Source organism: Zootoca vivipara, chromosome 5 (assembly GCF_965207765.1).
Source record: "Zootoca vivipara chromosome 5, rZooViv2.hap1.1, whole genome shotgun sequence".
Lineage (NCBI taxonomy): Eukaryota > Metazoa > Chordata > Lepidosauria > Squamata > Lacertidae > Zootoca > Zootoca vivipara.
In genome coordinates, this window is record NC_142588.1 from 50,852,153 (window position 1) to 50,877,146 (window position 24,994).

The 24,994-nt window shown below is 42.5% G+C and overlaps 1 protein-coding gene across 3 annotated transcripts in view; it reads left to right on the forward strand.

Moving 5' to 3' along the window:
* Positions 1-24,994, forward strand: part of SORCS1 (sortilin related VPS10 domain containing receptor 1) — a 359,672-nt gene that overhangs the window by 271,570 nt on the left and 63,108 nt on the right. For all 3 annotated transcript variants that reach the window (XR_009557597.2, XM_035132751.3, XM_088670638.1), the window contains exons 7-11: positions 3,594-3,712; positions 5,607-5,696; positions 13,573-13,752; positions 20,558-20,704; positions 24,713-24,815. Coding sequence is in view for 2 of the 3 variants with exons in the window: in XM_035132751.3 (XP_034988642.3) it covers positions 3,594-3,712; positions 5,607-5,696; positions 13,573-13,752; positions 20,558-20,704; positions 24,713-24,815 (639 nt within the window). In the remaining variant the exon portion in view is untranslated. The remainder of the gene's footprint in view (positions 1-3,593; positions 3,713-5,606; positions 5,697-13,572; positions 13,753-20,557; positions 20,705-24,712; positions 24,816-24,994) is intronic.

Consider the following 24,994-nt stretch of genomic DNA (forward strand, 5'->3'; position numbering starts at 1 on the left):
CAGGGGTCCCTTTACCTTTACACATAGCCTTTACTGGCCACTATGGTAAAGGCACATATTTAGATTGACTGTGTGAGTCATAATCCTGTAATTAAAAATATGTCCAGATTTGCTTCAATCAGTTTATTCTTTAAGTATTCACCAATGGAAGGTGATTACTCCAGCTCCACAGAGAGCTGGAGACAGAAGTTTCCCATCCACCACAATCCAGCACACATAGCTTGAAATTAAACTTCACCAAATCAATGGATATGTACCACATTGCTTGTGTTAAAACATCCTCTTTCTAGATGGTTAGAAAAACAAAGGGATGAACAGCTAGCTATTCAGTCCATACAGACCAGAGCCAGTGTGGCAATTCTTAATCTCTTTTTGCTAGTCGAGATCTGGTATATTTCCAGTGTTACTGTAACAATTGAAACAGCAGCTGTTGTTGGGTATATGAGTGCTGAAAATGAGAAGCATAACATCCCAATTACTAGTGGGAGGCAGAACATCTGTGCCAGAAAAGGAATGAAATTAATTCCAAAGCTTAGCAATGGGATATATTAATTGACATGAATTAACTGTAAGTGATGAGGTGCTTCCTGTGTAGATGGGTAAATAAAAAGTCCTCATGGATTGCATACCAAGAGAGTACCTGTTGTTGAATTGTGTCTCAATGAACACTACTACCCTAGCTCAAGAGGAAATGATTATTGAGAAGGAGCTGTCAAAATGCAATATATAAAAGAATCCTTATATCAAGTTCTTTTCCCCTCCCCCCCCCTTTTGCTGTCTTGCTTTCCTCATTATGATGGCCATGGACTTAAATAGCACTGAAAGGACAAAGTCGTGGAAGATAAGGCTGTCCGTGGTTGGTTATGAGTCATAATGGTTGTATTCTACCCCTGGAAACAGATAAACTTTGGGCCAAACTTTCTTTAGCCCAAACAACACTTTCAACCTTAACCATCCCTGCCAGAAGTGGATGTGACTAAGACTGGTTGTGGCAAAGTCATATACAGAACACAGTCGCCCTCTCCAGCTAATCTGCACAGATTGACAGAGAACTGAGTTGTTCAACCTCCATGCTCAGCAAATGTTCAATCTGATGACAGCAGAGAGGGGCAATTTGCATCCCCACCAGACTGCTGGGCAGGGCAGAGAGTTTTAAAGTTATCCAGCCACCAAAGTGCCATGTCTACATTTGTCACCATGGCCATAATTGATAGGATCTTGCAAGGGGGGGGGTGGGATATGCATAGCAAGGTGTGTGTGTGTGTATATTTCCCACATACAGGTAATATAGCAGCTAAATATAATATGCATTCCTTGGTTTGAAAGCAACATATGGAAATTTGGGGAAGGGGTGTGTGTGTGTGCTAGAAATACAGTGAAATAGAGTGTTTTTATTCCCAAAATGTCATGCCATGTTCCATCTCTTAACGTGGGAAAGAGTTCAGTGAACTGAGGCTATGGGTGAGTACGAAGGGATGAATCTGTCATTTTTAGTTTCTCCCAGTTTCTCATTTTTCCAATCTTAAATTCAGTTTTGCCACTTTGAGTTCACATTTTCCCTAATACACATTCTTGTATGTGATTTTACTTCATCTACATGTATTGGAAAGCAATTTTGCCCAACATGATGCATTTTTATATGTTAGTTTCACTAATACGTGGGTTTTTAGGCATGCGGTTCTCTTAAAAATGCTCTTTTATATATGTTATATGGTTAGGGAACTGCATCACAAATTTCAGAGAAGTACAAATTTCAAATGTTTGTTGTGTTTTGGTTTACAGACTGTTTGCGGAAGCTCAGATAATTCATATGCAAACCAAACTAAAACTTCGTTTCCATCCCTGAGGCCCTAATGAGTTATTGCTATTAATTTTTATACACAAAGGGAGCTAAACATTGTGGTTTAGAATGCTACTTCGTCCCTGTGGTGATTATGCAGTTTTCAAGGGAGAAAATAATGAAGCAGGGGGACTTATTGTTTACATAATCAGCTGCCCATTGTTGCAGGGGGGAAAGACAGTGTTTTCAAAACTCATATCCTCTTCCGTTTTCTTTCCCATCACGATTTCCTTTCCTTCAAGTAAACGTAGATTGCCATCATGATGCAGCACTCAGGAAATCACTGTGATGTTCTAACTATATGCGTGTAGCTGTATTCCCTTGCTCAGTCATTCATGTTCCTCACCGTTGATATTGGATATGACTGTGCTCATTCTTTCCTTTCAAGTACTAGTAGTTGTACATGTTTTCTTTATGGGATTGTATATTCTGAAAGAGGCTTGAGGGTCTGCTGCCTTCTATGTATTTCCTAAGTGAGTCCTGTGATTCTTGAAACTGTTTTTAGGTACCCTTTAAAACAATTTAATAAAAGTTCCTAGCTGTTTTCTTTTGCCAGCTAAACCAGAAGTAGTAGGAATGGGGAAATGTGGGCATTCTGAAAAAGAAGGTTCGATCTTTTGCAGACTTAAAGTATGGTATTAGCAACAGGTGCTGTACTGTACTCATTTTTCACACATCTGTAGGGTATCCACTTTCATGCTACTAAAAAAGAGAAATGCACGCCCTCGGGGTAAAAAAGGCAGGACAAGAAAGGACATTACCTTGCATAATATTTGCACATGCTCGTGGCTGTGTGCATGTCTGTGTGTGTGTAGATAGATGCAGATTTAGAAATAATGGCTATACTTTAAATAGAAATGCTACACAGTACATAGTGAGGAAGACTGTGAACAGGTGACCTCTGTGACTTCTCAGTCTGCTCTCCAAGTGCTAAGTCTCTAAGACCACATCTTAGGATTCTTTATCTTTAAACTGCACTTGAGCCAGCCATCCCTTTAAATAGCCATCCCTCAGTTGCTTCCTGCAGTATGGAAGAGTAGAGGACAACTGTGGGATGGATCGTTGTGTAGGCTTAATTCTATAAAGAGGTTGCATGTACACTGGAAAAACATTCATCCACTTTCAAAGTCATCCACACAAAATTACCTACTTTTCTTTGCCATGGAGAAAAGCACTGGAAATGTTGGGCCTAAATCAGCCTATCATGGCCACTAGTTGCTCCAGCACATACCTTCATTCCCTACCAAACCCTTAGAGTTGGCTTGACAAGGAGGGAAAACCTCCAGAAACATGCTTATAGAATTTTAAGGTGAATTTGGACTTCTCTGCCTTAGCAAAACAACTTAATAATTTTGATAGAAACTAGAATGAGTTCAGTGACTGTGAAATATCTTTAGAGTAGGGAAGGGCTGCAGGGAGAACAATTATAGAGATTCCAGTTTCCTGCACAGCCTGTTCTGGCCACACTGTTTCAGTTTTTCCCCCTTTTCTTTTTACGATATCTCTTCCATGTCTAACAAAGTCACCCTGGCTATCCAGACTTTCCATCACTACCAGTTAGAAGTAGGCTAACAGTGTTAAGCGAGGAGGGAGCAATTCATTCCTTTACTTCTATTTTCTGAACTACATTGACTAATCTTAGTTAAGGGCATCAATTTATTGCAAGGATAAAAGCATATTTGGAATGTATTTCATTGTAAGGTTGAGAGTATTCAGCTGCTAAAGGCATTGTTGTTGTTTTTTGTGATTTCAGATGCACAGTACATCACCTGCAGGATGCAGAACTGCTCTGAAGCTATAAGAAGTAAACCTTTCCCAGGATACATTGACTCTGACTCCCTCATTGTCCAGGATGATTATGTGTTTGTTCAGGTTTGAACAGCTTTTCCACTGATTGATTGCAAATCATTTGTCCTCCTTCCTTGAATTTTAATCTCCCTTCCCTCACACTTGCAACAAAACAGATTGCATGAATGCTCCATTTCGGTGCATCGAAGCCAAGCATTGGTCCCATCGGGATGCTAATTGTTTCCTTCTGCCTCTACCTCAAGTACCTTATCAACACGGGGGTCATGGAGGGTTTTGCCTGGAGTGTGCACAATGTGTACCGCAATAATCTTCCTTACCAATCAGCCAACCTCATCTTTTATTCCAAGAGCATCCTTCCATCTCACCAGGTTTTTAAGTTTGTATGCCAGATTCTGATATCACAATTGCAACAGAACAATCAAGTTTTTTTCTATTAGTTTGAGCTAGGAGTGTAAGGGGTAAGGGAGAGAGATGGAAGGGGAGTACTTGAGAGGAGTAATCAGGCATGATTGTCATGCATGGGCTATGATTATTGCGAAAAGGACGGAGATGAGATATATTCAGCTGAGCTGTGTTCCAGGTGAAAGCCAGAGAATATATCTGAACAGTTTCAGGTTTCATTATCCTCCTGCTGCTGTCCATTTCATAACAAAGAGAAAGGCAATAAAGCGCAAGCAGAGTGGAGATGTGCTATAAATTATCTGGCTTCCAACTATTTCCCGAGGTTCTGAGGTCTCTGATTTCTGACCTGGGACCTGGGATTATACTGGGAGTCTTGGCTGTATTGCCGTACTGTCTCCCAGCTATAAGGGTAAGCAGAATTTGACCTATATTTTTGACTCCATCATAGCACCTGCCCACCCAAAGAAGATTTTTTGCCAGCCCTCCTGTGTATTAAAAGAGCACGTTTACATTGTCTTGCTTTTTTCTTCCACAATAAATTTACCAAGTGTCATCCTTAGTTACCCATACTGTTAAAAGTGTAAATTCCATTGCCTGTTACAGTCAAACAATAGTACACATTGCATTGCATTGCATTGCATTGCATTGCATTGCATTGCATTGCATTGCATTGCATTGCATTGCATTGCATTGCATTGCAAAGTCTATTGTGTGGTTTATAAAGCCCAAACTGTTAAGCTTAGACTATGCTGATATTCAGTGCTTTTTCTAGATAAATAGGTGCCGGTACTCACAATGACGTTGTTACCGGTACTGCATACCCATTAATACCCCTGTTGTTAATCTATGATAATGACCACTCATTTTTCCTCGTGTTACTCAGTGCCTCTGAGTATCACTTTTGTTTTGTCCTAAACCAATTTTGAGGGGACAGTCTGTTTCATTGGCTTAGTTGCAGCTAGCTTTCCTTTGTACAGTAGTTTAGAAGAAATTCAGTTTCATTCATTCCAGGTGTTGAAAACACAGATTGCCTTGAAATATGTAACAATAACTCTGCAAAATTCAGAGGACTTAGGTACACTTGAGACAGCTGACCAAAACTTTCAATCTGGCCTTGGGTTTGAAGGGGGCGGGGAGTTTTCCCAAAGTTGACACAAACATAAAAGGTTGTGTCATTATACTCTCAAGTCCTGATTGTTAGAAACTAAGAACAACTACCACTGACACGAGGATTACAAACGCTGCATGCTCAAATGAGGATTCAGAAGGCTGCTTCTAGGCACTTATATTTGCAGCTTTTCCTGTGCCCTTTTGTCTTTCTGTACAAGCAATCTGAATAGGTTAGGCCACTTAACGCTGTCAGTTTTCACTGCTGACAATCTGAATGATGCCTATTTTGTCTCCTGCTGTAACTGCAGTCCCATTTTTGAGCTGTCACTGCCGCAATTGCATTCCCCTTTCCAGCTTGCCTATTATTTTCTCCCTGCCTTTGAAAAAATGAAACAGTGATGATAATAACCTTGATAATAAAAGAAAACTATGTTATATGTTGCAGCTGACATCAGGAGGCCGGCCTCATTACTACGTGTCCTATCGGAGAAATGCATTTGCGCAGATGAGGCTTCCTAAGTATGCTTTGCCAAAGGTAAACTCCTATGCCCAGGATATTCATGCATGTGCTTTCAGTTCACGGTTGGACCAGCAGACTAGTGTCACTGCTTTTCAGCAGCAACTTCAGAATTGGTTTAATTTGCATGCAGACCTGATTCCTACTAAAGAAAATATCCAAGCAGGGGGGAATACAACCCCATCCATTAAGGTCAATATTATAGCTAGCCAAGGACATCCATTCAAAATGCAGATTGACTTTTGAGTTCGTGGAAAATACTAATTAGTGTTTCATTTTAATCATTACTGACATCTGTGGTTTTCTCTTAAAATGTTTTTTCCCCTTTTTCTTTGTGCCAGTAGCTCCCACATTTTGCTTTATTAATGTAACTTAATGGGGATTAAAGAACAAAGCACCTTTGTGTGTTGGCTTCACATCTTCCCTAATTAAGAAGAATGAAGCAGTGGAACCTAAAAGGATATCATGGCCTTCTGGAACTAAAACTTGTAGAAAGCCCATGTAAAATATGTCAGTCAGGAGGAAGCAAATTTCACTTAGAACTTGATTTTAAACCACTACACAATCAAAACTCGAGGGACAGGGAAATTATTGTTAAGGACTGCTGTCCTTCATACAAACCAATTTGTTCCATTATGTCACAAGTTGGAAATATGGCCTATGAAATTCCAAGCCAGCTTTTCAGTATGCAATAGTTCATGGTCTCTTTGTTCAGGAAATGACATTGAGACATCTCCCTATGGAAATGTCAGCACCATTGGCTCTCACTTTTATTTATTTGTTTGTTTGTTTATTTATTTGATTTCTTACCTTTCCTTCACCATAAGGCTTGGGAACACCAGGTTTCAAATAACCATTCAGCCACAAGTGCACTGGGCCACCTTTGGCCAATTACTGTCTCCTGGTCTAATGTACTGCACAGCGTTGATGTGAGGACAGAGGAGAACCATGTATAATAGAACTCCATGGAGGAAAGGCAAAATACACATGTAATAAGTAAATAAGGGTGTTTTGCAATATAATGTAATGGAATTTGTTTTAATTGATTACTTATTTTATCTTAGATTATTTTAACTAATACTGTATATTTAAACTGTAACTGCCCTCCCCCCGGAACCTCATGATGAGGGGTGGGTAAGAAATTTCACAAACAAACAAAAAAACAAAACAAAACAAACAAACAACACACCAGGGGCCTCAAATTGGGGACTTTGTCAGCCCAGAGACTTTATTCCCAACGCCAGCTGCTGCAGATTTTACTTACCCACCTCCTTACCACATACGACAACCACTGTGTTATTTGTCTCTAGCTCTTGGTCCCCTATCTGCCTGTTCCAGATTCTGCCCGTTGGCCTAATTGGTCCATTCCATTTGTTTCTGACCCCAGTGGGCCCTGATATCTAACATACTGTATAAGCAAAAAAGCAGGTCAGTTATGCAGACATTGCAAAATCTAAATGTTGATAGATGGAGCCTGTGGAAGGGGGTGATGTCAATGCAAATATAAGAGGAATCTTTTGTTCTCAAGCAGTTGCATAGACTTGCACATAATTTCACTAGCAATGGGGACCATGAATGATTGCTAATTACTGCCTTTACTTACTCTTTTACATGACTTTATGAATAGTTAAAAGATGTACAATACTTTTTGTGGAGAAATTTCCTATTAAACACAATATGCAAAAATGCTGATGAATTTTCATGAGGAATAATAATAGTAATAATAATAATAATAATAATAATAATAATAATAATAATAATACGGTAAATTGGTGTAGAACTGAACTTAAGAACAGTGCTGGGGTTGGGGTGGGGACTAAGAGAAACAAAAATTGACCGATTCACCCATCCCAGCTATATACAGCCTGCTATATTTGTGGAGAACAGGCAGAAAAGTTGGAAGTAGCAATGAACATCTTTCCTGTATATGTTGAGAGTGTGTTCCTTCTTAAGGATTCCCCTTGGCTTTCTATCTGGATTCATGTTTTTACAATTTATCCTTTTATCGGACAGAGCATATATATTAGCTTCTCCCATTCCTTGTAGAAATTGCTCATATTAAATAGTTCCCAAGCAGCTTCCCCTGATTTCGGATGTCAGTTGCCTTAACAAGCCCCGAGAGGCCTTCCTGTCACCCAGCACAAGACGCAGATGTTGTTGAATCCACCGGCAGGGTGATATTTAAGGCAACAAGGTGCTTCATTACAATCTCACAATATCTTCAAAGGGTGAACATCTAAATCTGTATGCACAGAGCTACAGTGGTAAAGGCATGTTGAGGATGCTGTTATCAAAGCAGGTGGCTGCCTTTATTAAAAATGAACAAAGCGCAGCACAGTCAAAAGGAAATGAAACAAGCAAGGTCCTTTATGACTAGAGAGACTTTAATCTCTTTCAGCTCAATTACTCTGCCCAAATAAAATCAATGGCGTGTAAAGCTTTTCTTAGAGACCACAGTAGCTTCTGGAATTTTGGTACCCAGACAAAGTGGCTTCGATCACTAGATTCCCCACCTTGATGTTTCTGCTGCTTTGGGTGAAAATAAATGGTAAAATCACGTGCCTCTGATGCAGTGATAGTGAGAATGATTCATATTAAACATAGAAGAGAAGTGCAAATTTCATGGAAGAGGAACAGTTTATCAGTTTGGCGCAACTTTAGATGGCTTTGCACTATTGTTACTCTTTTTGTGCTAGTGATTTTGAATCAGTTGTGATCAGCATAATGACTGGTATATTTGGTTTCCAGCATATTGCTTCGTGAGTGTTTCTATTGCCTCCACAAACACTGTGCCTACCGGACAAAGCACGTATCTGCAATTTCTCTAGGGACATAGATCAGACAAAATAATTTACTATCAGACCATTGTTGTGGCAAATAATACAAATGGCCCAGGCATAATTCAACCAAACATTAAAAGATAGAACAAAATTAATCCAGCAGGTCTGTACGTGGACCAACTCTAGTGGTCCATCATTACAGCAGTCAAGTGTGTTATTTGCAAAACGTCTCTGACATTGTCTACCTGCAGCATTTTGTTAAAGCTGCTTTATAATTATGCTTCCGTCACCAAGTAGGCATATTTATATTGAATTTTAGAGATACAAAATGAGTGGATGGAAAATAGATTGATGGAAGATATAAGGTATTTAGGTCAACTCCAAGCTCTAATTTTAATGTCTGGGATGAAACTCTTCCCATAAACTTTGATGGACGTTAATAGGCGCAAAAGTGTGTGCCAGTGATTACAATGCCTTAGGCATGGAACTTTCCTTTGCCAGGGTCTGGGCTGGCCCAATTTTATGGATAGGTGTTGTTGACTTTTTCATTAGTAACTGGAGCTGGGAGGATAGGACCTGGATATTCTTACCATAATGAATAGGTTAAGGTTACCAGACGTCCCCATTTCCTGAGCACAGTCCCCAGATATACAAATCAGTCCCCATGCAAAATATATTGAAGTTGAAAAGTGTCCCTGGATTCATTGAAAAAAATCTGGTAACCTTAGAATAGGCGCCTCTCTTATGATCTGTGTTAACCAGCAGCAGTTTTCCTAATGGGGCAGAGCCACAGCATTCTGCCACTTACCAGGAGGGATGAGTCTGTGGTGTGGACCGGCTGTGCAGACACACAATGAAGCCAATCTGGCACTCTCACCAGTGCCTTTGCACAGTCCAGACCTCGCTGCCACCTCTTCCCTCCTCCATCCAATGAGCAGCAGTAACACTACTCTCTGGAGGCTATTGCTATGGCTCTGCCCCACCTGGCCAGCAACGTCTGGTCTTAAACAGTCATTGTGAAGTGCTTTGGGGTTCTTTAAGGCACTTAGTAGATTGTTGCTGTTGCTGTTGCTGTTCTTTATGGCTGGTTATAAGGCAATGAGCCTGCCTCTTTTTCCGGTGCGTATATAACATTCGGCACTCCAGCCTGGGGAAAGGAAGATTAACTAACCTATGGAATCTATTATTCTCTTCTTCTTCTACATAGAGAGAGATATATCTTATGCACATTGATTAAGCACACTTATTAGTGCAGAGTGTGAAATGTTTGCACCCTCAAAAGCTATTTCTTAGGAAAAGTGATGTCCAGCCTTTCTAATCTCAGAGAAGCCTTCCACATCTGTCCAGCTGCTGTGACTCCTGCATGTTTCAGAGGGCTGTGGAATGCAATCAGATTGTACTGGGTGCTCAACAGTGTGGTCAACATTCCCCCAAGGCTACAAATTTTAGCGGGGAGGGGGGAGAGATAATTGTAGACAGGTAATTTGTCCATTACCTTTCATACTGAGAATTCATGAACACCTTAAAACTGCAGTTTAAAACAGAAAATGTAGCCATTTATCTACAACTGATAAGAAAAATTGGATTTCATTGATAGGTTTTTTTTAAAAAAAGATAGAAGTGATGCATGATTTCGTGCATTGTTTACAGAGCCACCAACCAGATATAATTGCTCGACGTATGTAGCAATGTGATGAATTGAGACTGAGTACATTCCAAAGGAATCTACCATGATATACAATTTCACTCCTAATACCTGTCTTTCTCTACTGTCATTCCAGCAGGTGTATCCTTCTTGGATAGTTCTGCATTTTCAGTCTCTATCCTATGCCCCATCTCATCTGTCTGACCTTTGCTATCCCTCCAGATCATTTTTTATAGTCCCGGGTTCTGTGATGGTGGAAAGACTCTGTGCTCCTCATTCATTTTTAATCATTGAGCTAGCAGGTCAACAGGACACTCTATAGAGCTGGGGAGGAAACCCACCAATGCACACTATAAATTAGCTGACAGCATCTTCAATCAAGATAACAAATCAGATATTGCATTTATGCCATTAAATCTGCCAAAAGGCCAAGATCCCCTGGTCAGCTGAGAAAAGGGCACCTGCAGCATCTTGGCAATTCCGAAAGCATTGACCTTTAGCCCTTCACATTCACCCAAACAATGCCATGTGCATAATGCCATTCTTTCCCTATAAAGACATAAGGTAGAAAGGCCAGGCAGATGGACTGCATCTTAATGCTGGCTATCCTGCAGTGATACGGACTGGGGAATTCTGAAGGCTGGTGTTTTGATGCTTTTGTAGGCAGATGTATGGGAAAGGTGTCACGGCCAGTGTCAGGGGGCATTCACTAATTGGAAGACAGCGTTCCCTCCTGTTCTTTCTAAAGGCAAGAGGTGCCTTTATTTCCCATGGAAAAGGATGGTGGCGGTACAGCTTTCCTCTCCACCCCCCTGTATTTAGCTTCTCTTTGTCAGCAGGAAGATTGTTTCATGGTATGATTTACCCGGTAGAAATAACAGGCGAATTACTGTGTCTGACACAAAGAAGAAGGGACGCATTATGTGGTGCATCTGAATGGTATTTGTTGCACACGACAAGTTTGCTGACAATTCCTCAGTCGGGCAATATATAGACTGAGTGAAGAAGGGAGAGGGGAATGGCGGGGGGGGGGGGCGACCACAATGTTAACTCAAAGCAACCAAGAATACAAAGTATCTCCTGTCTGAATACAGAGTGGAAGAAGCCGCCTGGTTATCTGCAAGTTATGAATACTGAACTGGCATACCTATGAGGCTCTCTCCTCGTGCATTTGTCACTCCAGTCTCCAAACCCTGTGTTAGCAGATGACTATTTTAAAAATGTCAGGTTGGCTATTCCTAAACCAGGCAATGGCACCTGATCATTCCAAGCTGGAATTTGAATGGCAGGCTGCCAATGAAATCTGTATATTGGAGGCAAAAGTCTAGGAGGAGATTTCTAACAAGAGGCACCTGTTTAATAGCTGTGCCCTCTGGCCACAAAGCTCTGCACTGTTAATCCTATAGTTGGGAGGGCTGACTGGGTTTAACCAATTGATCTGATAGAGGTTTGGATGCCAGTAAATGTAGATGATGATAACGATAAAGATAATAATGATAATAATAATAATTTATTATTTATACCCCGTCCATCTGGCTGGGTTTCCCAAGCCACTCTGGGCAGCTTCCAACAGAACATTAAAATACAACAGTTCAATGACATAAGTCTTTCCCCCCCCCTTTTAATTGTTCCATGGAAAGATTTTTATTTCTGGATTTTTAGTCATCATTTATTTGTTAATGTTTTAGCTGCTAGAAAAATAGGTTAAGGTCATCTGTATTAAAAATGCAGATGCGTATTAATTAGACACCGAGGACAGACGTGTATGTCTTGGAACAGCAAAATGCTACCATGCCATTAGTTTGGGGGGCTTTTCTGCAAAAATCTTTATGAGGTACAATAGTACAAGAAATTAAAGACATTGCTTTGCAAGTATCAGCATAACCAACAGGGGACTGAAGCAGCACAACAGTTGATCTGATCTGCACATTTATTTTAACAGCAAACCACAATATTGTTAAGGAGCTTAGAAAGTCAGACATTTAAAGAATTCTCAAGTACGTTTAATATGCTTTTTGACACTCATTGTTGGAATCATCATCATCCCTACTGTTTTAATTCACCTGGAATGGCGCACAGATCCCCTTTCCCTACATATCTCGGTATATTACAGGGATAAGCACATAACTACTTGACTGCCTATGTAGCATTGCTCAAACAGTGGCCCAGGGACCACCAGCCAGGCCTCAGTGTTGCAGCCTGCCCCCTGGTAGTGCAGTAACCTTTAGGTTTAGCTGATTCTAGAGGCATAGGCATGCCTAGGAGCAGGAGTTAGTTAGCAAGTGAAGCTATAGCATGCAAAGTTGGAGAAGAGGAAAGGAAACAGCAGATATGAGCAATGTGGCTGGCTGAGTGTGAGGAAAGAGAGAGAATGGAAGGAGGGGAGCAAAAGGGTTGCATAGACTGAGGGAGAGGAAAAGCAGAAGTCCTTGGGACTGCTGTTGAGTCTTCTGGCTCCTCCATGTCACATGCGTGCTCATCCTTTCTTTCTGCTCAGTCTTCTGCTGAGGCATGAAGCTTGGAAATTAAACAAAGGGTCTTCTGGTTTCTCTTTAAGGTTTCCAGACTCGAAAGAGAGCAGGGCAATTAAAGGCACAGAAGTCCTGTCCTCTATTGAGTCTGGCAACCATATTTGGAGGTGGGGCTAGGTTTGAAATTATATATGAAAGGGAAATGAGAAGGGGGGAAAGGGAAATGATATTAGTAATAATACTGTGAGAGGCATGCACGTGTATGTAGGGTGTCTAATTTTTGACGACTTCTACCCTCTAGATCCTCTGAATCAGCAAGTTCTGCCTAAACTGGGGAGGGTGAGTTAGGCTGTCTCCAGAAACAGTGCATCCTTTTAACTTGAGGGAAGCTGAAGTATATAACTTGTCTCCACTGGGAAATCACTGTGGCAAAGAATTTAGCAATTTCCCAAAGACCAATTAGGTCCCATCAAGGGAAAATAATGTTAGTAACCGCCTGCTGGTTACGGCAGTTGCCACCCCCATGTGCCTCCATGTTGTTGCTGACTCTGCTCTTGCACCACCGTTTTGTGAGTGAACCAGCTCACAAAAGGACCCTGGACATAGAAAGCTTGATAATTCCTAGCCTATGGCATTTCCTTTACCATAATGAACAGTGGTTCCTAATTGTAGAATTTTCTCACACTGTTGAAGGACAGAAAGGAATTAATATTCTACCTTTCTCTTAATACACTCATCCTCCATTGCTACTGTACAATACCATCACCAGTGTAAATGTTCACTTACTGTGTCCTCAATTCATTATTACTGTGCATATATCTGAAGAAGAGAATGTGTAAAATATGCATGTGCACATGCAAGTAGATTGACTTTGGTTTCTGATTAGACTTCATAATGAATCTCTGCCTTCCTCCAAGAGGCTTACCCTGCCTTGCCCTTGGAGCAGAGACAAGTGAGATGCCCGACAATGATGCTTCTCTCTCTGCTTTCTCCCCCAGGACATGCACGTCATCAGCACTGATGAGAATCAGGTGTTTGCTGCAGTCCAGGAATGGAACCAGAACGATACGTATAACCTCTACATCTCTGATACCCGAGGGGTCTACTTCACCCTGGCTTTGGAAAATGTCAAGAGCAGCCGAGACCTGGAGGGCAATGTGATGATAGACCTCTATGAGGTATGTGACGATAGGGCACATTGTCACCTCTAGTTTGCGCACACACAAAAGGCTGGGATGCCCAGTGTAGCTGGATGTCTCTGTGAGTGCAGAATGTGTTCTCTTTCTGACAAGAGTTGGGTAAATCACATTGCACAAGGGCCGCATTCATCTCTACTCATAACTCCCTTTCCCAATGAAGAGGTGCTAAAGAGAAGCGGCATCCCGAGTTTCACCAGGACTTAAGGGTGCACGGTCACAGCTAGGTTCAGGGATCTCTCTGGCATAGATTCTAAAAAGGAAAGGAGGCAAGTTTCTGTCTGGGCTGAAGAAGAATTCTGACTCCTGCAGGCATCTTTGGAGATGGAGCAGGCTTGGAACGTCCTTTTGGAGGATTGCAGAAACGTTAGCAAAGTGGAGCTGTCCCTTGAGCAGAATACTGAGCAAAATGGGGACTGAGAAGTACACAGCTATAGAAAGGAGACTCCCTGACAGGCATTAGCTCGAATACAAAGGTTGATTTCGTTAAGGACAGGGCTGAATAGAGGAAGATCAATAAATGACAGTGGGTGGTATCTAGAAAAATAGTTTAGCTGGATATTGCCCAAAGAGCGATCTGCCAGTAGATTTCACAATGTACTGGTAATTTTCCCACTAGAAAGAAGACAGGAAGTCACAAGGGGTCTTTACAATCAGAACTCGCAGTCAGGTGACTGACATGCCCCTTATGAGGAAATGTGGAGATTTTTACCCAGAAACATAAATATGGACTCAGTCCAATTACCCATGGGAAGATGCTTGCAAGAGGCTGCATCCATTACTGACCTGAGTTAATGAAAGCTAAATAAGGGTGCCTGCTTGCATTATATAGGGTAGAAATTATGGGGACTGATTAGGCTTGCACTTTCATAATCATAATTGTCCATATCATTGACTATGGAGAGAGTATTTGGTGGGAATGATAGGAACTTCCTCTGAGAGAAGTACACTTAACTCGAACTGCTGTATCTCCCTCTGATTACCTGCCGTAGTGCTACACTCATTGCTTTGAGCAAATCCAAAATAAACTCATAGTCCCAGGGCATTACAGAATTCCATTGGAACTGAGCTCCTCACTTTTGAGGACCACTCTCCTTTCTAGACAATAGCCTTGGACTTCTGTATTCTCCCACATAAACTATCCTTTATGTGGAAAGCCAGTCTGTAATAATAGAGTATGTTCCACCTAGTAGTCAGAAATGTTCAGTTACTGAGAACTTGCACTCAGGAACTGCATCAATAATCCAAAGTACACTATCCCCAAATGTTACCATTTTGAAACACGTTTGTCTTAGGAGTGACACTGTGGGCAAACGTTTTGCCAAGCTTTGAGTAAAACCACCAGGCGCTGGGTAAAATTGTGCAAGGTTTCCATCTGACCACCCCTGCTCTATAGAAAAATGTGGTACAGACCGAAAAGCAGAATCCCTGTGCTGTCTGCCTCCGTGTGAAATTCCCTAGGTGGATTGACTTTGACTTTTGCACGTGACTTAGAACATCTTTTACAGGTAAGCACCTTGACACAACCATCCAGAAAGCCTGAATAGGTAATGTTTAAAAGCAGACAAAACTAGGAAGGAATAGCCATGTCATTTCCTGATCACACTGAGGATGATTTCTTTCTCCCCCCCCCCCAAAAAAAACCCTATTAATTCTCCCACCCCAAGCTTTGGCAGGCTGTTGAAAAGGCTGTTGCTTCCTATTACCATCAGGTTGAGGAGTGGTTTCACTGCATTATGTAAAAGTGTCCTACATCCCAAGAGGGGGAAGAAGGAGGGATCGAATGAAAAGCTTCTGTATTATTAGGCTGACAGTTCATAGCAGTCTGGATTGAAATTGATGCGATCAGACTGGTCATGTCGTATCTGCTGATTGCCTAGATAGAAAGAATATTGGCTGACACCAAGGCTGGCACAAAGCGTTCCCTTCAATCTGATTGTTCTGGCTGGGGATGAGCTGAAAGCCATCCAGTGCAAGTCTCCCAACAGGATTGCAATGAATGATGAGTGCTTAGAGGTAAATGAAGATAAAGAAGAGATAGCAGGGAGGGGAGGGGGGAATCATGGATGGATTAGAAAGATGTAGAAAATAGGGGGGGGAATCAGAGGCTGCTTGGGTGGGGAAAGGTGGTGACAGTTCTAAAAATGCTCATGGGTGTTCGTCAAAAAACATATTGTCGTCAGACAGCCTTCCCCAACCTCTAATTATAATGCGTTTATTGTGGACAATTCCTGGCCCACAGGCTTACAATGTGAAAGACACAACACAAATGCAATGGAAAGTAGAAAGCATCGAAGTGAGCCTTAAATATAGTTAGGACCTTTCCACCATTTATAGTGTTGCAGTTTCCAGGGTTTGGATTTTTTGGCATGCTGCTACACAATGTTGTCATTATTCAGCTGGTATACCAGAATAACATGCTCCAAACTCCACAAAGTAATGAAACTTCTGTGAAAGATGCAGAACAGAAGTTTGTGCAGGAACCATCCTGGTTTCTATGTGAAGGGGTTGGTGAGTGTGGTTTGGGAGATGGCTGTTTTGTGACACTTCCCTCTGACCTGTGTGAGCTGTCAGTCATGTGAGCTGAATTCAATGAAGAGATATAACAGACAGAGCTCTGCCTGTGACGGCAATTCCTAGCTGCCGGCAAAATTTCATCATGACTACCATAGTTTGCCATAGTTCCTTTTCTAATCTCCTATACTCCTACAACATTAGAATTCTGGAATAAAAAAGATAAAGGAAAAGGACCCCTGACAGTTAAGTCCACTTGGGAACGTCTCTGGGGTTGCGGCGCTCATCTCGCTTTACTGGCAGAGGGAGCCGGCATTTGTACACAGACGGTTTTTCCGGGTCATGTGGCCAGCATGACTAAGCTGCTTCTGGCGAAACCAGAGCAGTGCGCGGAAACGCCGTTTACCTTCCTGCCGGAGCTGTACCTATTTATCTACTTGCACTTTGACATGCTTTTGAATTGCTAGGTGGGCAGGAGCTGGGACCGAACAACGGGAGCTCAACGGGGATTCAAACCGCCGACTTTTCGATCGGCAAGCCCTAGGCTCAGTGGTTTAGACCACAGCGCCACCCGTGTCCCCTAGAATTCTGGAATACTTGGCATTAAATAAATAAAAACTACAAAAGGGCTAATCCATGCAGATGCTTATAACTCCAACAATTTACTGGCTTGAGAGAGATGGGGCGGGTTATACAGGGTGTGACTAAAGCCACAGAATTTTTCTCCTTTTGGGTTCAATCTATCATTAGTGTGCAAAGAAATACTCTGCACTTACTCTCTAATAATAGCAACATGTGACCAAAGGTGCAGACAATCAGCTGCAAATCCAGCTACAAATCCTTTAAAACATCAGGTCAAGAACAGCAACTGGACCACTATAAATGGTGCATGTGGGAAGGCCTTTACTAAGGAGTTGTACCTTCTTCCAAGTGAACAAAATAAGATTGCACTGCATCTGTGCACTAACATTGTGGGGAAACACTTTCCAAGGTGGCTTGTGCCTTCTCACTCCGAGAAAAGATTTATGACTAGCATCGTAAAAGACGGAGGCACAGAAATTCAGAACATTTTTCTACCTGATATATAAAATGCTGTTTAGTCTTTCATGACTTGCATCTCCCACAGAGAGAAGCATGAGAGCAAAGCGCAATTGTATCAAAATAACAGGAAAGAAAGTTACAAACAGAGTTTCGGTAAGGGTTGGAGCACAGTACAGTCATACTTCAGTTTAAGTACGCTTCGGTTTGAGTACTTTCAGTTTAAGTACTCCGCGGACCCGTCTGGAACGGATTAATCCACTTTCCATTACTTTCAATGGGAAAGTTTGCTTCAGGTTAAGTACGCTTCAGGTTAAGTACAGACTTCCGGAACCAATTGTGTACTTAAACCGAGGTACCACTGTACTTTTCTTTGGAGTACTTTCCCTTTTAAACTCACACCCTGTTAAACATGCACACATTAGAAATTTCCCCAAGATTTCAGCATACAGTTTGAAAAAAAAAAACCTTGACTTCACTGGGGCTTGTGGGAGACTCAATTACTGCGTTTTAGCTTCCCTTCATCCTGGTGAAAGCAGCTTGGAGGGAGGTTGAAGAAATCAAGTCTGGTTAATGTAACCCCTCCTTAGAAGTCATTCCGCAAAGACCAGCAATTTGTACAAGTTACGGCAAAGTTCAGAAGTACAGAAGAACACACAGGGAGCTTCCTTATACCAAGTCAGACCATTGGTCCATCTGGCTCAGTAATGTCTACACAGGTTGGCAGTGGTGCCCTGGGATTTCAAGCAATCGTCTCCCTTAGTTCTACCTGGAGATGCTGGGAACTGAACCTAGAACCTTCTGGATGCACAGGACATGCCCTACCAATGAGATGTGCCCCATCTCTTTTGGCATTTCCTGATACTCATGGCGTTTCCTGATACTCCTTTGGACGAGGCGCCACACCACTGTAATGTGCATGTGATAGTTTCAACCACATCTTGCATTCCTACTGCTTAAAAAAATGTCCCCAAACTCCTGCTACCATACCTGCCATTGTTCAGGACATGCACACAGAATGCATGTTCCTAGGCAAACTCTAAGTATAAATTATAACATTGGGGGTGGGGGGTCCCACCTCCTGCCTCTACGCTGCCTGCCTCATGTGTTAAGAAAGGAACTGCCCTCATTCAGCTTCTATTCATGTTTCTTCTTCAGATCGTCATTAACCACCTAAGTTAAAATGCAAGTAACTTTTCCTGGTGCTACAATACTTTGCAGCTGGGTGCCAATTAAATAATAACAGCAGAGAAGAAAAAGGCCCCTTGGGTGACATTATGTATCAGTTCTTGTACTCCCCTGCCAAGGGAGCAGTTCGTGTTGCAGAAACCAGAAACACTCTGCTGAAAGACAAAAGTTTTACCCCTCCCCTCTCATCCTCCTGCAAACCTAGCAATTGGCGCAGTGACAGGCTGTCTGTCATGCTGCTGTAGATATTGTGCTATTGATTTCCAGCTCACAGGGAAAGCCAGACCTGTTTGACAAAGCAAAGCTGTTTCTCATGTTGCTTCTTGCATCCCATTCAGTTTTATTTAGAGCTGAACAAATTGCCCTTTTCAAATTCGTAAGCCATCTTTGTGTCTCTTCCGAAGGCCTCGAACTTGCTTTTCTTTCCATTTCGTTAATTTGAAGTTTAGACCTAAAGGAGCTGCTTGACGATGTGACTGCTTCCGCAGGGGAAAAAAACCATGAGAGAGCAGGAACAACATGTGTTTCTGGCCAATGGCTTTGCCAAATTGTTGAATAATGGAGCTGGAAAAGAACTTGCAGGTCATCTAACTCAACCTACTCCACACTGCACAATCTGCAATGCAGGAGGCAACTACAGCACACCCTTGGATGCTGTGGGTAGCTTTAAAGGAGGATCAGACTATGGAGGATACCTCTATCAAAGGCTTGGTGATGAAAAGTTCTGAGGCAATATGCTTCCATTCCTAGGGAAGGAAAGCCTACCTGTGCCCTTTTCTGGGCTTCCTAGAGGCATCTGAATGGCCATCTCACAAAACAATATGGTAGTAGCCTGATTCAGCAAGGCAGCTCTTAGCAATGTTCAACCCACTGCCCACCCCCTACCCCAAAATTATACACTTTTTGAAATTTTTAATCTTCATTAAAATCACTTGGGTTCCTCCTCCCAAAAAATACAGGAACCTCCATATTTGCTTTGGCTTCTTCTCCAGTAGCAACTGTAATAGGGAGCTAATCACACACCAACCAACTACTTACTGTGTCTTATATGGTAAAGGTAAAGGTAAAAGGACCCCTGACCAGTAGGTCCAGTCATGACCGACTCTGGGGTTGCGCCCTCATCTCGCATTATTGGCCGAGGGAGCCGGTGTACAGCTTCCAGGTCATGTGGCCAGCATGACAAAGCTGCTTCTGGCAAACCAGAGCAGCACATGGAAATGCCGTTTACCTTCCCGCTGTAGCGGTCCCTATTTATCTACTTGCAATTTGACGTGCTTTCGAACTGCTAGGTTGGCAGGAGCTGGGACTGAGCAACAGGAGCTCACCCCATCGTGGGGATTCGAACCACCGACCTTCTGATCGGCAAGCCCTAGGCTCTGTGTTTTAACCCACCGCGCCACCTGTGTCCCTTATATGGTACAACCAAAAATTTCCAGTGACTTAGCTAAGTTAAGGAAGTTCATAGGAGACAAATTGCTCAGCTCCTTCCTCCTACAGACACATATGTGCTCTAAACAAGCCAAAGGAACCTCCTGAAAAATGTGAGACGGTGTACAAGGCCGCTGGGTGGGGAAGTTGTTTCATGAACTTCCTTAACATCACTTACTTTAGGATTCAAAGTATTAACACTTTGGACCTTTCCGCCTTTGCTGGCAACCCCCTGTACCCCATCCGGAAAGGAAGTTGCCCTCCAGAGAGGCACAAGGGGGTGCAGGAGTCAGAAGGAAATGGGAAACTTTCATAACTTGGGATTCATTAAGTTAACTTACCATAACATCCAGACCATTATGTTCCCATCTTTGTTTCATGACTTTTCATTGCCAAAACCCTCCCTTATAGTGTCTGAACTTTGAATCCACAGTGGTGTTTTATGCTATTCCTTTTCTAGCCTGCGGTTTATAAAGCGGCCTTTGATGCATTTTTCACCTAAGAGTCTGCAGTATACTCAGGCTATACACCATATCCCAAAGCTGGATTTGACAGGTAACAATGCATGCACAATCTGTGTCAAATTTATCTGTTTTTCAGCCATGCCAATTTTTCCTAGGTAGCAGGGATAAAGGGAATGTTCTTGGCTAACAAGAAGATTGACAACCAAGTGAAAACTTTCATCACCTACAATAAAGGACGAGACTGGCACTTGCTACAGGCCCCAGACACAGATCTGAGAGGAAACTCGGTTCATTGCCTCCTGGTAAGTGAAGGTTTGTGGGGACAATGGGGCGGGGGGTTGCTTTTTGTGACAACAGAATGACATGGTCCATTAAAAATAAATGCATCTTCCTCCAGAGTTGCCTCTTCCCCAGGAGTACATACTATGTGAAAACTCCATTATGGAGGCTTCTAGCACCTCTGGAATGAGAATCAAGCTGTTGTATTTAAGGGGCGGGGAAGCAGGTGCATTACTTAACCTTTTCCCCGATGCATTCAGTTTTGGCAATATAGGATGGACTTTGTGCCAAGTCAGAACACCAGATGGCAAGAGTGAGTTCTTTGTAGGTGCAAATGGGAGACAAATTGGATATTTGTATGCTTAGATATCCTAGGGTGACCCTGGTGCAAATAATAGTACCAGATACAGTGGTACCTTGACTTACGAAGATGATCCATTCCACGGCCATCTTCGTAAATCGAGGTTTTTGGTTCTCAAAGCGCCACTTCAGCACATATCCGAAGCGCGATTTCGCACTTCTGCGCAGGTGTAGAACGCGCGTGCTGGGCGCGTGCAAAGAAAAGACTTCCAGGTGTTGTTGACTTCGGAAGTCAAAACCTTCGGAAGTCGAAGCGTTCGGATGTCGAGGTATGACTGTAATGATACGGAAATCTACACAATAACTTGTGGTAAAATGTGAGACTTCTTGTCTCATAAACTGAGTCTCTCTAAAAAGGATATGTAGGACCTTTGTTTAAAATGGAAATAAATAACTGGAAGTCCATGAAAGGCTGTATACCCATTTCCCTTTTTCCCAGTCACACACACCTCACTAACTCATTTCAACAGACCAACCTAATTAACACTTCTTGGACTGCCCCAGTGCCCTGCTATCAATCCAATAGTGAAGATGCACTATCAGAGCACATCTGTATGGTGATGAGTTCAGACATTTCCCCCTAACCCCGAGAAGGACAAGGAAACCCACCTGGACTCTTGCACTTTAAACAGCTCACAATAATCTGGGACCTAAGCAAGTGCCATAGCATTGCATATGTACACTAGGCAGATGTTTGAAGTTATTGCATAAAGGGCAGAATGCCTAGCTCACTCTTGATTATACATGTAAAGATTCGTATCAGGAAAATGAATCTGAATTTTGTAGAGATGTGTCAGCCTTTCAAGTCTTCTCTCCCCACATCTACTTTTCATTTCTCCTCAAGTTTCTTGGCTAGTCTGCGCTTCTTTGCTCCTCACCCGATCAGGATTTGTCTGCCATCTTGTGGTCCTCAAGGGTACTTAAGAAGGAGAGGGTAGAACTTTTCCTCCAACATACACATACAAAGGGTCATCATATTGCATGGATGTCTGTCAAATGGCAGGTGTAAGAGATTCAGAGAACACCGCGAAGATAGGGCAGAGAATTCCCATAGGCCTCAGAGAGGAGGAAGGGGAGCAAAACACGCCAGCAAAAGTTCAGCTTGTGCTGCGCCCATCAAAGCAAAGTAGGGGAGAGCTGCGTTACAGTTTTAAACCTGTAAAATACAGCAGCAATCTTAAACAGCCCAGGAGGCAGTTACCTCAACTGGGTTGCAGTGCTGAGTAAATTACTTCAATTTGCTCATGGTTTAAACATGCCAGGGAAGTGGTGGTGTGTATGAGTTTGGTTTTTAGAGATGTGTTTCCCAGCTAGCCCTTCAGAATAGATAACATTATCAAGGCACATAAGCCTTCGTGCCTTTTTGCAGATGCTCTTCAGCCCACCGAGTTTGCTGCTTTGTAACATCCCCAGTTGGATTGCTACAATGTGTGACCCTTACAAGGCTGTCAGTTACTGTTATGGTGTTTGGTGTATTGTTCTTGTGTAGTGACAGGCCCATTCATTTGATTCTGCTCTGCTCTGCTCTGCTTGCTTGCTTGCTTCCCTCCTTCCCCCCTTTCTCTTTTGTGTTGCCTTTTGTGACATCAACAAGAGATAGCACCCCACCTCCCATTGCTTGGTATCCTACTCACCTCTTGGCAGCACACGCCATATTGACTTCACCATACTGAAAGCCTCTCTGAAGAGGCATAAATGCTGAAGAACACGAAGAACACTTTTTCTCCCAGGGGTCTCACCTTGCACTGGGCAGGCAGGGGAATGAATCATCTGATACAAAGCTTGTTGGCATTTAATGGTAATCTGCTTCCCAGCGGTTTTTGCGGTTATTTATTAACTGAGTAAATAACAGGTTGGGAAGTAACCTTGGTAGGCCTTTTGCATGTGTAGCCACTGAGATTGTTCTGATCTTTGAGGGATTATGCTAGCCTCTGGAGAACATTACAACCCCGGGCATTAGGAATGAAGAGGATATGCCCTTGTTTTTTATTATTTGCATTCCCTGCTCTTCTCTTCCTGACACCTGCTGCCAGCAACAACATGGAGAGATGCTACAGATTTTGTTTAGCTATGATAGAGCGTTGCTGTGTGTTGGGAGAAAGATAGCTGTTCCCTCTCCTTTAAATAAATAAATAAATAAATAAATAAATAAATAAATAAATAAATAAAAAAGCATCACTGGAAGCAGGAAGATATCCCTGTGTTTGCTCTCTGAATCTAATGTCATAAGTATATATTTTTTAAAAAACCAAGAACTAAGAGGAGACCTGCTATTAGGCAAATGGTAGGCCGCCCACAGATCCAGGGGAGAGTAGCGCCAGTGCCCTGCTGGTGACAATAATTGCACTGGGCTGGCTGCTTTACCTGGCTGCCTTAGCTCCCACTACGTCACAGACCATGCCATTGAGCAAGCAGGCAGGGAGGCAAGCAGCTCAGGCCAAACAGTTGTCCAGGCACCATGCATCCATTACTCTGCTTATATCCATTTGATTAAGCAGGCAACAAGCAGGTGCCAGGTGGCAGATGTTATAGACTCATGGAATTGTAGAGTTGGAAGGGACTCTGAGGATCATCTAGTCCAACCCCCTGCAATGCCAGAATAAGCAGCTGTCCCATACAGGCTTGAAGCCTGAAACCTTGGTGTTTACCGGACCATGCTCTAACCAACTGAGCTATCCAGCCTGTTGGAGGGCAAATCTCTGTGTGGGGTGCCCTTCACCCCCTATGGTAGCCTGTCACCCCCAGGTGTGTTGGAGGACCCGGTCTGGTCAGCTTATGTACGTAGAATAGAATGCTGGGTGGGCGGGCATCACCTTGACTTTTGCTTCGGTCTTAGGCTGGCAGTGGTATATTGTTTGATAGAGCAAATACCTCTTTCTGTTCTAAACTTAACATTTTAAAACAATAGCTAACACTCATGAGATGAAAAGGATTTTTCCTGTTGATTTCAGTGCAGTGGGAACTTTGCTTCAACACCAGCTAAAGGTCACATGTGAATGGCAGCAGGTGGATGTGGAGACATGCCTAATGGTCACACACACACACACACACACACACACACACACACACACACACACACACACCTGTGGTAGGACATTGCCACAACATTTTCCATCTTTGGCAAACAGCTGATTGACACGGTCACTGCTCTTTGCAGCTGCTGCATATATGGAGCATCCTTAAGCCTATAACATGGTACATACATGTGATTTAAGAACAATGGCTATTGTGGCACCTTAAAGACTTAATTGTGAGCTGGATTCCATTTCATCAGATACATGGGGTGTGATCCTCAGTTGTCAGACACACAAACACACAAGCACAATGGTGTAAAGGGGGGAAATGTAAAGTCTGCAGTTAAATAAGAGTGGAAATTTTTAAAAAGTACAGTTTGTGACAATTCAATTATAGCCTAAATGTATGCAACATTATTTTTCACAGTGGCAGTTATTGGTAGTAACACAGTCATCTTAGCATTGCTTGATAAACAAAATGCTTAGGGGATGGGAAGGAAAATAATTTCCTCCATTTAGACCCAAATGAATAAAATTGAACTTTTTAATAAATTATAGTTTAGCAACTTCAAACTGGAGATTCCCTCTGAAGTTCCTTTGGAAAGTCTACCTTATGCTTTCTACTACTTACATGTATTTTCTATTTTTTCCCCCAAGCCCTATTGTTCCCTTCACCTACACCTGAAGGTTTCAGAAAATCCATACACTTCAGGCAATATTGCCAGTCGAGATACTGCTCCAGGCATCATTGTGGCTTCTGGTAGGAAATGTTTCAGTTCTATGTATAGATGTCTACATCACTTATTAGACTGAGAGTTGAACTCTTCAATTAATGTGGAATAGTGGTCACAAGGCTTGTAATCTCACCTCTGACACTAGACGGCTTGAGCATGTCATAGTCTCTCAGTTTCTAGTTCCCCACCATCATCATAGAGTCAT